Source organism: Odocoileus virginianus, chromosome 2, assembly GCF_023699985.2.
Source record: "Odocoileus virginianus isolate 20LAN1187 ecotype Illinois chromosome 2, Ovbor_1.2, whole genome shotgun sequence".
Lineage (NCBI taxonomy): Eukaryota > Metazoa > Chordata > Mammalia > Artiodactyla > Cervidae > Odocoileus > Odocoileus virginianus.
Window position 1 is genome coordinate 13,871,763 of NC_069675.1, and position 14,196 is coordinate 13,885,958.

The window sequence follows — 14,196 nt, forward strand, 5'->3', positions numbered from 1 at the left end:
AGGTTTCCCCATCGCATGGCCCCATCGCAGCCTGTTTTCCAGGAGTCAATGCCCCGCGAACCCCCCCTGCCAGCTATGGGTAGATTTCTTTTTCATGTTGTTTCAGAGATTTAAAATGCTACCCCTAAGGCCACTGGGGGAAATTAAATAGATTTCATAAGTAAAACGGGTTCCCAGGTGGGTTTAGAGGTAAAAAACCCACCTACCAAAAACAGGGGATGCAGGGAAATCAGGGGCAATCCTTTGGGCCAGACGAGCCCCTGGAAGAGGAAAGGCAAACCCCCTCCAGTATTTTTGCCTGGGAAAAACCCATGCAGAGAGGGGCCCGGTGGGTTTTTCAGCCATGGGGGGCCACAAAGAATCAGACAGGGTGAGCACACACGTACAGCAAAATTGGGAAAACCGCACCTGGCAAGTTGCAGAACCCGAAAGTAAAGGGCCTGCCTTGCCCCCCCCGCGTTTACCGAAGCTCAGACTCCCACAGCTACCCCGTCTTTTTAGCTCCTTTGAGATTTTTTTTTAGTCTACACCCAAAATCAGCTTCCAATCCGGCCTGAAGGGGGTCCGGGCCGCCTGAGACACTAAATAAGCGGCCTAAATCTAAACCCCCAGCAGATGGCCTGCTCTGGGCCCACTGAGGGAGGCCACGCTGCTTCCCCCGCCCCGCCGGCTGCCGTGGATACGCCCAATGCTGGATCCCGGCCCCCGACCTCAAGGTGAAGCGGTTTACAGAGGAAGACCGCAAGCCAAGGCCAGGTGTCTGAGGAGGGCAACAGCTTGGAACTGCACAGTGACTTATAGCTCACAGAGCGCTTGCCTGTTTGATTTTCACGACCACCCTGCCTTGCCTCTGTTCCTAAGCTCAGAAGGGAATTCACGGTCATTGTTCAGCCCTGATAGCCTCACTATTAACAGCTGACCTGTCTCAGTTTCAGGCCAAGTCCTATACCCTAACCATACCCTGATAGAATGTTCCAGAAGACCAATGAAACAGACCTGTGCAGATCTCAGTGCAAATACTGGTGTTATTTCTAAAGCGCTTCAGTTTTAACCACGCTGTAAACAATCCAGAATATTCAGAGGAAAGGAATTTTGTAGGGAAGTGCATGTGTGTGTATGTGTATGCATGTGTGAGTTTGGTGTATGCATGCCCTAGCAATGCATACCGGTTAATATATGGCAGATGTCAGCATCTGCCATGATGATGATGATTAATAAGCATTTCTCACGTGCCAACCAGCGGACAGTTTCATTTACTAGTAACATCAAGAACCGGGCTCAAATGCACGGTTTCCACAGTCCTTCCAGGCCAAAATCGTGGACCCCATCCAGTAGAACATTGGATATTTACAGAGTGAAGGCACATGACCTGGCTGTCCATCAGCACCAGATAGTGATGAAATCGCCTGTCAGAGCCAGCAGAGGGAACACCTGCCTTTCTCCTGTTCTCTTTTCAACTTGGGGGAATCTAAACCCAGACAGCACATCATAGTAAAGGAGTCATGCCTCTAAGCCCTGCAGATCTCTTAAATAACTGGAGTTTTCAGGTCATATATATAGAGGCTTTCGGATCCAAAGAAGACCTTAAGAGAGTATTCCAGTCCAATCCTTTCATTTTGCAGTAAAATGAAGCACAGAAAAGGGAAGTGGCAATCTAAGGTCACAAAGACAAACAGCTGGGATGAGAACTCAGGGTCCTTGGCTGTTTTTTCTCCAGCTGACTAATTCGAGTAGCCTCATTTCTAGATGGGAACTACTGGCTTCAGTTGAAGATTTTAAAGCCCGATCATTTCTTAAAGCACAGAGGAAGAGGAAGAAACCGGCACATTGTAGGTACTAAATAATTGGCTTGGTTGGCTTTTGCTTTTATGGATTAATCTTACTTTATGCAACTTAAGAATATTAAATTCATGGGACTTTCCTGGTGGTCCTAAGACTGCACTCTCAGTGCAGGGAACCTGGGTTGGATCCCTGGTTAGGGGACTAGATCCCACACGCAGCAACTAAAAGATCCTGTGTATCACAACCAAGACTTGGTAGAGCCAAATAAGTAAATAAAAAAAATTTTTTTTTAAATGAAGACAATTCAAGTAATGAATTTCTCTCTTTATTCTCTCCAATGAAGTGGTCAGAGGTTTGAATTGTACCCCGCTGTCCCATTGCAAATCTGAGTGTGGATCTGAGGTTATAATATGATGTTTATTGAATCAAAGGAAAAGCTTTTTGAGGAAGACACACAGACTTAGAGTAACTCTCTTTTAAGCTTTTGGAGGCATGTGAGAATCTTCTTTGAAGGAAAGACGCTGTCAACACTTAAGCGTATACAAGCTGTCCAGGGAGTTGGACACAGCACAAATACTTCCTACACCTATTTCAAATACATGATTAAAACAGACATGAAATGATGCTAATTGCCTATTAGCCATTTGGGCCTAGTAGTTTTGAATTTGCTCATCATCATGATTGTAAATCATATTTTCATCAAAATCTTCCAATCCAATTCAATGTTCTTCCAACCACCATCCTGAGGAATAACACCTCTGTCATCCTGAAACTTTCACAGATTCGTGTTCTGCAGGGCAACTTCCACCTTCCATGGAATCCCCAGGGTAGCATAAGAAGACTCCTGTGGGGCTTCTTCTTCAGACCCTCAGAGACCAGGGTTTACAGTTTTCTGGTACACAAGTGACACACTAGGAAGGAACAATGGAGAACTGATTGAAGGGTCTTCCTACGGCTCAGGATATTGTGCCACATCCCATCACTGCCAACCACCACCCAAGACCAAACACCACTCTGCACTCCCAGCGGTGGGGGATGCCTCCAGGGCAGGACCCCATAATATCCTGGTGGTTCATTAATTTTCACTGTATGTTTCCATGTGTCAAGTCTGTGGCAGACTCTGGGGATACAGGGATGACCAGATACAGAAGTGGTCCTTTCTCACAAGGCACTCACAGTCCTTCAAAAGCCCAACTGGCTCATGGATCAGCTGCTCATGAAAATCCATAGCAGGGATTTTAAATCACTGCTGTGTTGCAGCATAGCCAAGGCACTTGGGTTAGAATCATTGCTTGAGTCTGGGGCCTCAGAGAGAGGGGCTCATCAGATCACTGACTTCTGCATCAGATCACTGACTTCTGCATCAGATGGTTTGCAAGGAGCTAACTTTGCAATTTCTGTGAGCTTACTGGGAACCATGCGGCAGCTCTGCTCTCAAAGGAGGTGGGTTTGGGTTACTGTCAGCCACGAGGCCATGGTGGGAAGGTTCTGGGCTACAGCGAGGTTGCTGCACAGTTGTAGGCATCCTTGCTGCCCGGGAGCCCCGCACATGGTCTGTGTGTGTGTCTCACCCTGAAGCGAAAGCTATTGCAAAACCTGAAGGGCCGCCTGACTGGAGACCCATCCGCCTCCCTCACCCTCTGTGCTGACTGCAGATCTGCCTGCCCTTAGGGACTCTCCTGTACCTTCCCCCTCTGAAACCCAAAATGTCTATCACATTTCCTATCAAATGCCCAGGAGGAGATCCAACTTGGGTGTCGGGAAGAATCTGGTTCTGCTAACTCAATAGAGGCTGCAGAACCCATTGGAGAGTGAGTGCAAGGCCCACTCAGCCCAGCTCGGAGACAGGGCTGCTTCTGAGGCTCCGACAGTGGACGAATCTGTCCTGGCACAGTCTCCTTTCACCAGGCATTGTCCCCCACAAGCATCACACAGGGACTTCCCCAAATGACTCCAGAGACCATGGAGTTCACTGCTACACACACCTCCAAGGCAGTAACCAGCCACCACACAGGGCGATCAGCTGGTGTCCGAAAAGGCTGCAATGTCTCCAGGGCACCTACGCATCCCCAGTATCAGCATGGCACAGGGTCATCACAGAACAAATGTGCTCCATCTCACAAACTCATTTTTTTCCCTCTCCATCTCCCTAGTACCTCACACAGTGTCTTTAACAAAGAAGGGTCTCAAAAATGCCACTGGTGGACACTAAAGATCAGGCTCTTCTGAAGTTTTATCCATTACCCTCATCTTTATGGAAATGAAATCAGTGTGTGATAAGTGCATCACACAGCCTCCTTCTTCTCAGGAGGCTCAGCCCAAGCTGAAGCTTTAAGGTGAGTCTTGTTATCTTCCTGCAAGTTGGAGGCGGTGCCTCATGGCAGAAGGCGGTGTGGACCCATGGCTTCCCAACCTAACATACAGGAAGGCTGAGAGACAGCCTAACATCTCAGCCCTGCCTCTGCAGCAGAACTTCCCCGGCCTGTGGCCCCACCTCCCTGGACTGCGGGGCCCCCGTACCAGGGTGGTGAACTTGTCCACGCAGGCATTGCGGATCTTCTCCGGGGTGGCGGGGCTGTCCAGCCGGAAGAGCGCCTTCGCGTTACTGGCTGTGTGCTGAGCGCGAGCCGCGCGGATGGCATCCTTGATGGCAAAGAAGATGGAGGCGCCCAGAAAGAGAGGTGGCTCCCCGACCGCCTGAGTGGACAAGAGCAGAGCACGGGCAGGGAATCAGGGGAGGGTGCAGCCTCCACAACTGCAGGGCTGGAGACCCCGGGGACCCCAGCCAGCACTCGGCCACACAGCAAGGCAGGAGCTCAAAATTAAACAGGGGTTGAGCACAGTCTAATAAATGATTCCTCCTGTGGGCACATGCCTTCTAAATTTCACTGGGTGATTTTCTCTGATGACACCATGTGAATATAATGGACCATTAAAAGTTGTATAAAGCATTATATTTTACAGACAAAAAAAAAATCTGACCCTTTCCTCATAGCAATAAACCTCAGGGAATAATCTATCTGCAACTCTGTCACCAATATTTACAGTCACCATAATTATACTTACAAGTTGCTGAAACAGAGGCATCATGACCAACAGGATGGAAACTATTTTCTAGCAAAGATGCTTTCATCCCCCAAAGCATAGATCAGAGACTGCCCATAACAGAGTCAGCAGGGAGACTTGTTAAAAATGCAGGCCTGGGCTTCCCTCATGGTCCAGTGGGTAAGAATCCACCTGCCAATGCAGGGGACACGGGTTCCATCCCTGATCTGGGAAGATCATTTATGCTGAGGGGCAACTAAGCCCATGCTACACAGTCACTGACCCTGTCCTCTAGAGCCCGGGCGCTGCAGGCAGAGAGCAAGCCCCCACTCTCCACAACGAGAGAAAGCCCACGCAGAAACAAAAACACGAGGTAGCCAAATATAAATAATTTTTTTAAATGCAGGTTTAAGGACCCTACCCCAAACCTACCAAATCAAAATTTCTGAGGGTGAGTCCCATGGAGCTACCTGTTTTATCTCGAGCCCCCAGTGACCCGACACACGCTAAAGTGTGAGAGCCCATGGCAAGGACCACAAGTGTCCCAGGCCCTCCCACAGGAAAGTAAGCTGAGATGTGTCTCGCTGATTACAAGTAATTATCTGGCTTCCTTCTTAGACCAACAACTGTATCAATCAGTTTAATGAATTTTAATTAACTGTTTTTCATACTTATTGGGGACATGGAGGAAACAGAGGGTAGTTATAACCATCCAGGCATGCTGATCAAGCCTTAAGGTCTACTGGCAGTCATTGAAGGAGGTGAAAGTGTGTGCACTGGGGAATGGGCTGGTCCTCATGAGTTGACAGGGGTGCAGGACCTGTGAGAGCATCTCTGGGACCAAGCCTCAGGGATGCACACCAGAGACGTGGGTGTAGGTCAGAACTTGACCTATAAGACTGAACTAAGGAATCCCTCTGAGTGCACCCCGAAAGCTGGCTTAAATGACAGAGGGTGGTGTCATCCTCAACCCCGTGCCCTATGCTCCCAGGCGGGTCTGCTCACCGCCCCCCTCACCCCACCCCCAGCCACGCCCGCACATCATCAGCCCCTAGGCTCGGATCAGGCCCCTCCCTCTCTCTTCCACTCGAGCTCCCTTCAAACCCACATGGCGGGTGGTTTCCCAAAGTGCAGACGGGAAGGCAGCACAGACCCAGGGCAACGGTACCTTGGAGGCATAGATGGCCTTCTTGTTGGGGCAGTCGCGAAGCAGGGACACCCTGAACTCCGTGGGGATGCTGCCAAATGCGGGGATCTTGTAGGTGCTGGGGCCGCGGGTGTGCAGGCTCCCCTCGGGGGAGTAGTGTAGCTCCTCCAGGGTGAAGAGGCCCAGGCCCTGGACAAACGCCCCTTCCACCTGCAGGACAGACAGAAATCATGGCTACCCTGCCTCCTGCCCCCCCATCCAAAGACAGGTGCTGCTTCCCACAGCAGGCACCGAGCCCCACCTGCCCAGGGGACTGGAGAGAAGCTGAAAACAGCCCCCTACTGCCTCCTTTCCCAGCTCCTGCCCCAACCTGGGATAACCGATCTGGGCCTTTGCCAGCATTGGTGTAGGCAGAGCAAACGCACGGACATGGAAATCAGTTTCAGAACTTGTCAGCATCTCCAGGACGGGGACATGTGGTGGCAGGCGTGATTTCTCATGAAACCTAGTTCAGTGCTGATGCAGATGTTCCTTTCACGATGCCACAGGAGAAGCGGCAGCCCCGAGCTGAGAAGTGAGCTCGTGGGGTACTTGTGGCTGAGGGTGTCCCTCAAGGGACCACTACCCCCCCCCCCCCCCCCCGCCGTGTACTGAGAGGGACCAGGCGCTTTGGGGCAGCCCCACAAGACGGGTCAGTCCTGGGTTGCGAAGATCCCCTGGAGGAGGGCATGGCAACTCATTCCAGTGTTCTTGTCTGGAGAATCCCCACGGACAGAGGAGCCTGGCAGGCTACAGTCCACGGGGTTGCAAAGACTGGGACATGACTGAGCGACTGAGCACACAGCATAAGACATGACTTTCTTGGTTAGTGGATTCCAGGCTTTTTGAACTCCCAGTCCTGCCTGCCCTCTGGGAGACGACGGCCCCTGCTGTAGCTCACAGAGCTATTGAACAGCACGGGCCACACTCTGCCGGCCCACGTGTCTGCTCTCCCAGCCTCACTGCTCAGAATCATGGTATGTGGCACCACCACAGCTAAGCAAGTGTGTTCAGAGGGAGACCAGACACTGAGCATCCCTTTGTCTGCTATGCCAAGCTCACTGCCTGCCCATAGGAGGGGCTCCCCACACCATTGTTCAATGACAAAAAACAGATGTATGACTAAGTTTCTATATACTCAGTGATTGTCCAGGTTTGGGAAATACAACGAACCTTTTCTACCACATGTTCAATACCTCGGTTCTTGATTCCTCCCTCTGACTCTGTTCTACCTGCTCTGCTCAATACTCTCATATTTTTCCAAAGTGATTTTCTTCCAGCCATCCCTTTATTCCTCTTGCTGGAACATGTGTCTTTTGCTCCCAGGACCCTCCACCACCCCAGGCTCAGTAGCATTTACTTGCTAGAGTACAACAGCCATCCTCAGTGGAGGAGGAATAAAGAGGGAGAAGATGCCTCTGCCCTGAGACCCCACTGCCTGCACACTGAACCCAAACTCAATCTTCACTCCCCATCCCGTGCTCCCTCTCAAACTGTGCATGTGTGCCTATGTGTGTGCATGCATATATGTGTGTGTTTGAACATTCAATGTTCCCACTGCCCATCATCTTGCTTTCTGCTGTGTGAATGCCCTTTTCAAGTTTATCCATATGGATTTGTCTTCTGCCTCAGGAATTGGGTGGACTCTCATCCACTAAATCCCACTCTCTGGGGGACTCACTTGGCACCATGCTCAGACCTCCTTAAAAATGACAGCAGGTGAGACGCTGTGGCCAGGGATCCTAGCAGGCAGTGGGACACATCAGTGGCCAAGTTCCTCACCACCAACCCCCCAGGAATCTTACTTGTCCAATATCGATGGCAGGGTTCAGACTAGAGCCAACATCCATGACGATGTCTGTGCGGAGGTTCTAGAATGGACAGCAAAACAAAAGCAGTTTGAGAAGAAAGGGATACACGGAATGATAGGTGAGTCGTGGCAACCCTTAGGTTATTAAGAGCAACCTGTATAGTTCTCTCCCAAGCAGAGAGCTCCAGGCACCCTCAGGCAGCAGTGTGAGTAGGAAGGGCAGGACCCAGGTTCCTGGGGCTTTGAACCTGAGCCCAGATCAATCGTGTAAGGAAGGCTTACATTCCATGGGCTAACCCCAGCCCATCCCCTGCTTTTGTGGGACTTGTGAGCTAATAATGGTTTTCATGTTTTTAAATGACTGACAAAAATAAAAAGAATATGTTGTGACATGAAAACAATATGAAATTCACATTCCAGGTGCATAAATTACATATTGTGGGAACACATTTACACTCATTTCTTTGCATACATTCATATCTGTTTTCACACTACAAGATAGAGTGGAATAACTGAGGTAGAGTCAGTGTGGCCCAGAAAATCTAAAATATTTACTTTCTGGCTTTTTACAGGAAGTTTGCCAAGTCATGATTTAGCACATTATTTTCCCAACCAGAAAGTTCATTCCTCTGCTCTTTGTATTACAGTTTTAGATGTTTCTCTTTTACCCTTCATACTAAAGTTTTGCAAACTTCTCACCTTATGATCCCCTGTCAAGCAGTCAATTTCCACTTCTGAGCAAGCCACCCCGTAGGTGAAATAGTGGAAGGCATTCCCTGAGTTGGTCTCAAAACTGTAGCCAAGGTTTGGTGTCCTGGGGAGAAGAGAAAATGTTGCATATGAATAAGATGAACATGTCCCCCTCCCAAGTCACACACATACAAACAGTTGGTCCCATAAAATCTTAAGACCCTAATGGCTTTATTTTTTATTCAGCTGTTCTTTAAAAAGCCCGTGAGTTCTGAACACTTTGAACGCGTCCGTGAAACCCCTGCACGCCCGAGCATCTTGCCCTTGTCTCTGCTCCATTTTGCCAATGGCCTTCATATGAATCATTCTGCAGAGCTGAGCGGTGCAGGGTCCCAGCATGCTGGCCTCTATGTGGTAGAAACAGAGGTGACAGGTTTGCCTGAGCTCATGAAGGACGTGCAAATCACACTCCAAAGGATCTACTGAATTAGAACTCAAGATCTCAGAACCAAAGGTTCCTTCTGGGCTGGCTCCTGGGGCTGCTCACCTTTCTTAAGGTGAAAGGTAACAAGATCAGTAACCCATGCCAACATGGGTGCAGCCACCTGTTACTACTCTTCATATACAGACCACTCCTAAGTTTCAACAGATGATTTGAGCAAAGGGTTGTTTAAAAAAAGCAGATGTTCTTTTTTACATTCTTTTTCTTTTTTTTTCTATTCTTTTTAAAAAATTTATTAGTAAGTTTATTCCAGCATTTGGTGTTAGGTTTTAGACTTGGTTAATTTCTTTTTTAAAAAATTTATTTATTTTAATTGAAGGATAATTGCTTTACAGAATTTTGTTGTTTTCTCCCAAATATCAACGTGACATTTTTTTCAATCCTGAATATCTTATACTATGAATCCAATTTTGCATGAGTTACATTGGTTGTGTGTATGTATTCTCTGTTTATAGCACTCTGTACCTGAGCTATTCTATACCTTACACAGAAAGAATAATGTGAGCTGATGTGATAAGAATTTGCATGAAAACAAAACCAATACAGGGCTGAGGGAAAAGTCTTCTCCCAAGAGATGGCCACGTTCTTTGTCTTCTAACCTCAGCAAGTTCATCTGGGTGTTCCCTGATAAAACTCCAGTTCTATCAACTCTAACAATGAAATAGGAACTTATGAGAAAATCTTCATTGGTTTGTGTGTGTGTAGGTCAAATATTACACATCCAGGGAGCATTGGCAAAACACTGCTTTGCTCTAAAAAATACATGTATGTATTTATATTACATATATAGTCTATATATTTATAAATTTTCACACAAGACCTTTTAAAGCAAACATTGAACTATTTTCCACATCTACTGATCCGTGAAAGAAAAGGTCCTAGATAGATTTCCCAGAGAAAGCTAAAACATTATGGCTAACAGTAAATATGATCATTTCTTTTCATAGCTTCTAGATCAGACAGGCAGGGCCTCTGCTGAAACAGGGTCTCACTGAATTCTTAAGTTGCAGAAGACACCTTTTTCTAAATCTCATTTTATGTTCTACTCTGCATTTTGTAACAAGACCATGTGCTCTAGATCCTCCTCTCATTCTTTTGCAGGAGAGCCTGTTAAAGCAATGTGACGCATAGCACACAGTAACACACGTGGGTGACGCTCAGAACACCAGACGCCCCTGGTTCTTACAGGAGAATGCTGAGGGGCATGGCTGCTGATGGGCCCATTATGTCATAAAAGAGGAGACAGGTTCAGAGAGGGACCAGTGACTCCCCAAGTGGAATAGTACACTTTAAGACCAGAACTAGAACAGAGGTCTTTCGATACGATAGCTCATGCTTTTGGCACATAGTTTGGTAAGCTCATGTATTTCAGGGCAACTTCAATACACTGAAGTTAGTGGAAGTCCATTGGAGAGAGAAGCATTTTGGGGGACCTGCTCTCTCCTGACCAAATGCTGACAGAGTGCAGTGCGGAGGGGCCTGCAGAGGTTAGGATGACAACACACTGTGAGAGGGCCAGGGTCAGCACCTCACTTACCTGTAAAACCCAGTAGCAGACAAGCTCACTCTATCCTGGTAGGCAGCCATGACCTGAGGAGACGGAACGGCCATCAGCAAGGGGGAAGCATGGCTTCCAGAAACCCCGGCCCGGCACTAAGCTTTGAGGAGCTCCTCCTCCTCACCTGGAAGCTGACCAGCTTTTTTCAATAGTGACTCTCACTTCCACATGGCACCTCCTGCTCTTCACCACCACCCCCTGCACTGGTCATCTGAAGCCTGGAGCACCACAGCAGCCTCTTAACTGGTCTTCCAGCCTCAAGTCACCTCCCTCCCTGCCGTGTAGCCCAGTCCAGTCAGAGGGATCATCTTAACACACCATACAGTCCTTGTCACTCACCTGCTCTAGAGCTTTCCATGATTCCGCATTGCGTACGGAGCCACTGAGAAAATGCCTGACCATAAGGATTCCAGTCTTCTCTCTGGCTTTTGGTAACACACACATCGTCGCTACTCCAATCAAACTCCAGTGTTAACTCTCTCCCAATCCTCGTCCCTGCACTTTTGCGCCTTCATTATGTGCTTCCTCTGCTGTATCTGTCCAAACCCCTTTCTTCCCTCAACAATCAGGAAGGCAGTCAAGCTGGCCTCTTCATCCACCTATCCTGTGATGACTCCCTATGCTGGCCATTACAACAGCAACTCTGTACAATGCTCATTCCTTACTGAACATATTAGCCTTGTGATCTATTAATAAAGTTATCCACCACTCCATCCATTCTATCTCTTTAGTCACTGCGGACAGTGACTCAGCCATGAAATTAAAAGATGCTTGCTCCTTGGAAGAAAGGTTATGACAAACCTAGACAGTGTATTAAAAAGCAGAGACATCACTCTGATGACAAAGGTCCATATAGTCAAAGCTATGGTTTTTCCAGTATCGTGTATGAATGTGAGAGTTGGACCATAAAGAAGGCTGAGCATTGAAGAATTGATGCTTTTCAACTGTGTACTGGAGAAGACTGTCACCAAGAGTCCCTTGGACTGCAAGGAGCTCAAACCAGTCACTCCTAAAGGAAATCAATCCTGAATATTCACTGGAAGGACTGATGCTGAAACTGAACTCCAATACGTTGGCCACTTGATGTAAAGACCCTGATGCTGGGAAAGATTGAAGGCAGGAGGAAAAGGGGATAATAGGGGATGAGATAGTGGATGACATCACTGACTCAATGGACATGAGTTTGAGCAAACTCCAGGAGACGGTGAAGGACAGGGAAGCCTGGTGTGCTGCAGTTCATGGGGTTGCAAAGAGTTGGACATGACTTAGCGACCGAACAACAACTACATAATAAATTTTTATATTTTTCTTCCTTCCTTCCTTTCTTCCTTCTCTCTCTTTCAATATTCACAGCTCTAAATTTAATTTGTTGTTGATGTAGCTTGCATCATGATCATTGTCAACTACCAAGCACTTTACTATATAAAAGATGCTATTGAGTCCTTTGCAGACACTGCCTTGCTTAATGTTCAGTACAACCCTATAAGATCAGTAGTATTACTATAATCATTTTACAGATGAGAAAACTAAAGTTTACAGAAAGAATTTCTCTAGGATCTTTACCATATGACATCAAATATATACATAGATAGTAGTGGTAGCAGTAATAGCTTGCTTTTTCAATACAGTACAGACACTAAAGAGCTTTGATGTCTGTCATGTCCCAATCACACTCTTCTGATAAAACCCTTTTGGAGGGTTACCTGCTTATAAGGAACACTGGACTACATGGCCAGTAGATGAAGACAAAGCCCAGGTCAACAGATTGTAGAGACTGTCGTTGAAAACATTTACATTGCCTTACAAATCCATGCTAAAATCCACACTACTAAAATCAGCCCACATTCATGTGGTATCTATGAGGGTGGACAGGGAAGGACAGGTTGTGTGAGGCACAATAAGATGAGTAGGTCTAGGAGAAACAGCTTATTTTCTTTGACTCTTTTGAGGGATACTTGTACAATCTGAAGAAAGCTGAGTGCCGAAAAATTGATGCTTTTGAACTATGGTGTTGGAGAAGACTCTTGAGTCCCTTGGACTGCAAGGAGATACAACCAGTCCATCCTGAAGGAGATCAGTCCTGGGTGTTCATTGGAAGGACTGATGCTGAAGCTGAAACTCCAATACTTTGGCCACCTCATGCAAAGAGTTGACTCACTGGAAAAGACCGTGATGCTGGGAGGGATTGAGGGCAGGAGGAGAAGGGGATGACAGAGGATGAGATGGCATCACCAACTCGATGGGCATGAGTTGAGTAAACTCTGGGAGTTTGTGATGGGCAGGGAGGCCTGGCGTGCTGCGATTCATGGGGTCACAAAGAGTCGGACACGACTGAGTGACTGAACTGAACTGAACTGTACAATCTGAGTTGGTTCACGTGTGGTCATGAACCCATTTTATGGGTTACTATTGTATCCAGTCCTTTCATTGCAACATGAGGGGAAGGTCAAGTGGGGCCACCATTGCATGTTTGCTTGTGGGCAGAGCTGAGTCTCCCACCTGAGAGACACTTCCTTGCAGCTTCCCTCTGAGGGTTTCTGACATGCAGGCTTCTAAACCAGAAATTAGAGAACAGGGCTCATTCTTCTCATGAGTGCTTGTATCACGCCTAAAATCACAGGGATGATATAAATTTGTGGGTAATGTCTTTTGGAGTTTCCCAGGTGGCTCAGTGGTAAAGAATCTGCCCGGCAAGCAGGAGACATGGGTTCGATCCCTGGGTCAGGAAGATCCCCTGGAGGAGGGCATGGCAACGCACTCCAGTAGTATTGCCTGGGAAATCCCATGGACAGAGGAGCCTGGCGGGCTACAGTCCATGGGGTCGCAAAGAGCCAGACACGACTGAAGTGACTGAGCGTGGACACAATGTCTTTTTCCCTGTTCCCTCACAGACAAGAGTCTCTGTGGACCCAGACCCCAGAACTGGGTAATGGGGGAGGCTCCTGGGGCAGCCCTTTCAGAAATGGAGGTTTGAAAAAAATGAGACTCTTCAAGACTGCAGATGAATGGGATGTGGGATGAGCTCTGAGGGAAGAATTAGTGAGGCAGGAGTAGCAGTCACCCCCATCTTCTGATGCTCAGGGCAAGCCCAATTTCCTCAGGGCTGTCAAGATAGTGGATCAAAAATTCTCAAGTGACTTCCCTCAACTATGAATGCTGTAGAGAAGGGGGCCAGCAAGGCTGAACATTTGCTTCTCCTGTGAAGGCATACAGACACCTTAACTTCTCTTTGCCTGTCCTGACCTCCTCTTACTGCCCAGGGTCGGGGACACAGCCTTGCTCTTAATTTCCCTTTTGTCTGCAAACTTACCCAGTCTTCCCAGGAGCCATCAGGATTCTTTCTCTGGAAGGGTAACAACCTTTTCAGGATGGTCTGGCAAGCTTCCTAAAGGAGACAGCCCACATGGCAGACACATCAGTCCTCTGCATTCCCCAACTCAAGCAAAACCCTGAGGTTCTCCAAGCAATGCTGTGCCCAGAGTGCTGCTCAGACAGCCGTGCCACCCTCTCAGGAATGTCCCAGGCCCAGGGTAGGAGCCACTGGCCCTTGCGTCAAGAGCACGTCACGACTCAGTCCTGAAGTTGACAAGAGGGGGAAATGCTGAAGGATCCCTAAGAAGGTG

The 14,196-nt window shown here is 48.0% G+C and overlaps 1 protein-coding gene across 2 annotated transcripts in view; it reads right to left on the reverse strand.

Moving 5' to 3' along the window:
• Nucleotides 1-2,091: 2,091 nt before the first annotated feature.
• The window catches only part of XDH (xanthine dehydrogenase), a 59,844-nt gene continuing 47,739 nt past the window's right edge, over nucleotides 2,092-14,196 (reverse strand). For both annotated transcript variants that reach the window (XM_070476505.1, XM_070476501.1), the window contains exons 30-36: nucleotides 13,884-13,958; nucleotides 10,553-10,605; nucleotides 8,523-8,637; nucleotides 7,819-7,884; nucleotides 5,996-6,184; nucleotides 4,303-4,479; nucleotides 2,092-2,693 (exon numbers count right to left, since the gene is read on the reverse strand). In XM_070476505.1, the coding sequence (XP_070332606.1) occupies nucleotides 2,643-2,693; nucleotides 4,303-4,479; nucleotides 5,996-6,184; nucleotides 7,819-7,884; nucleotides 8,523-8,637; nucleotides 10,553-10,605; nucleotides 13,884-13,958 (726 nt within the window). In that variant the 3' untranslated portion in view covers nucleotides 2,092-2,642. The remainder of the gene's footprint in view (nucleotides 2,694-4,302; nucleotides 4,480-5,995; nucleotides 6,185-7,818; nucleotides 7,885-8,522; nucleotides 8,638-10,552; nucleotides 10,606-13,883; nucleotides 13,959-14,196) is intronic.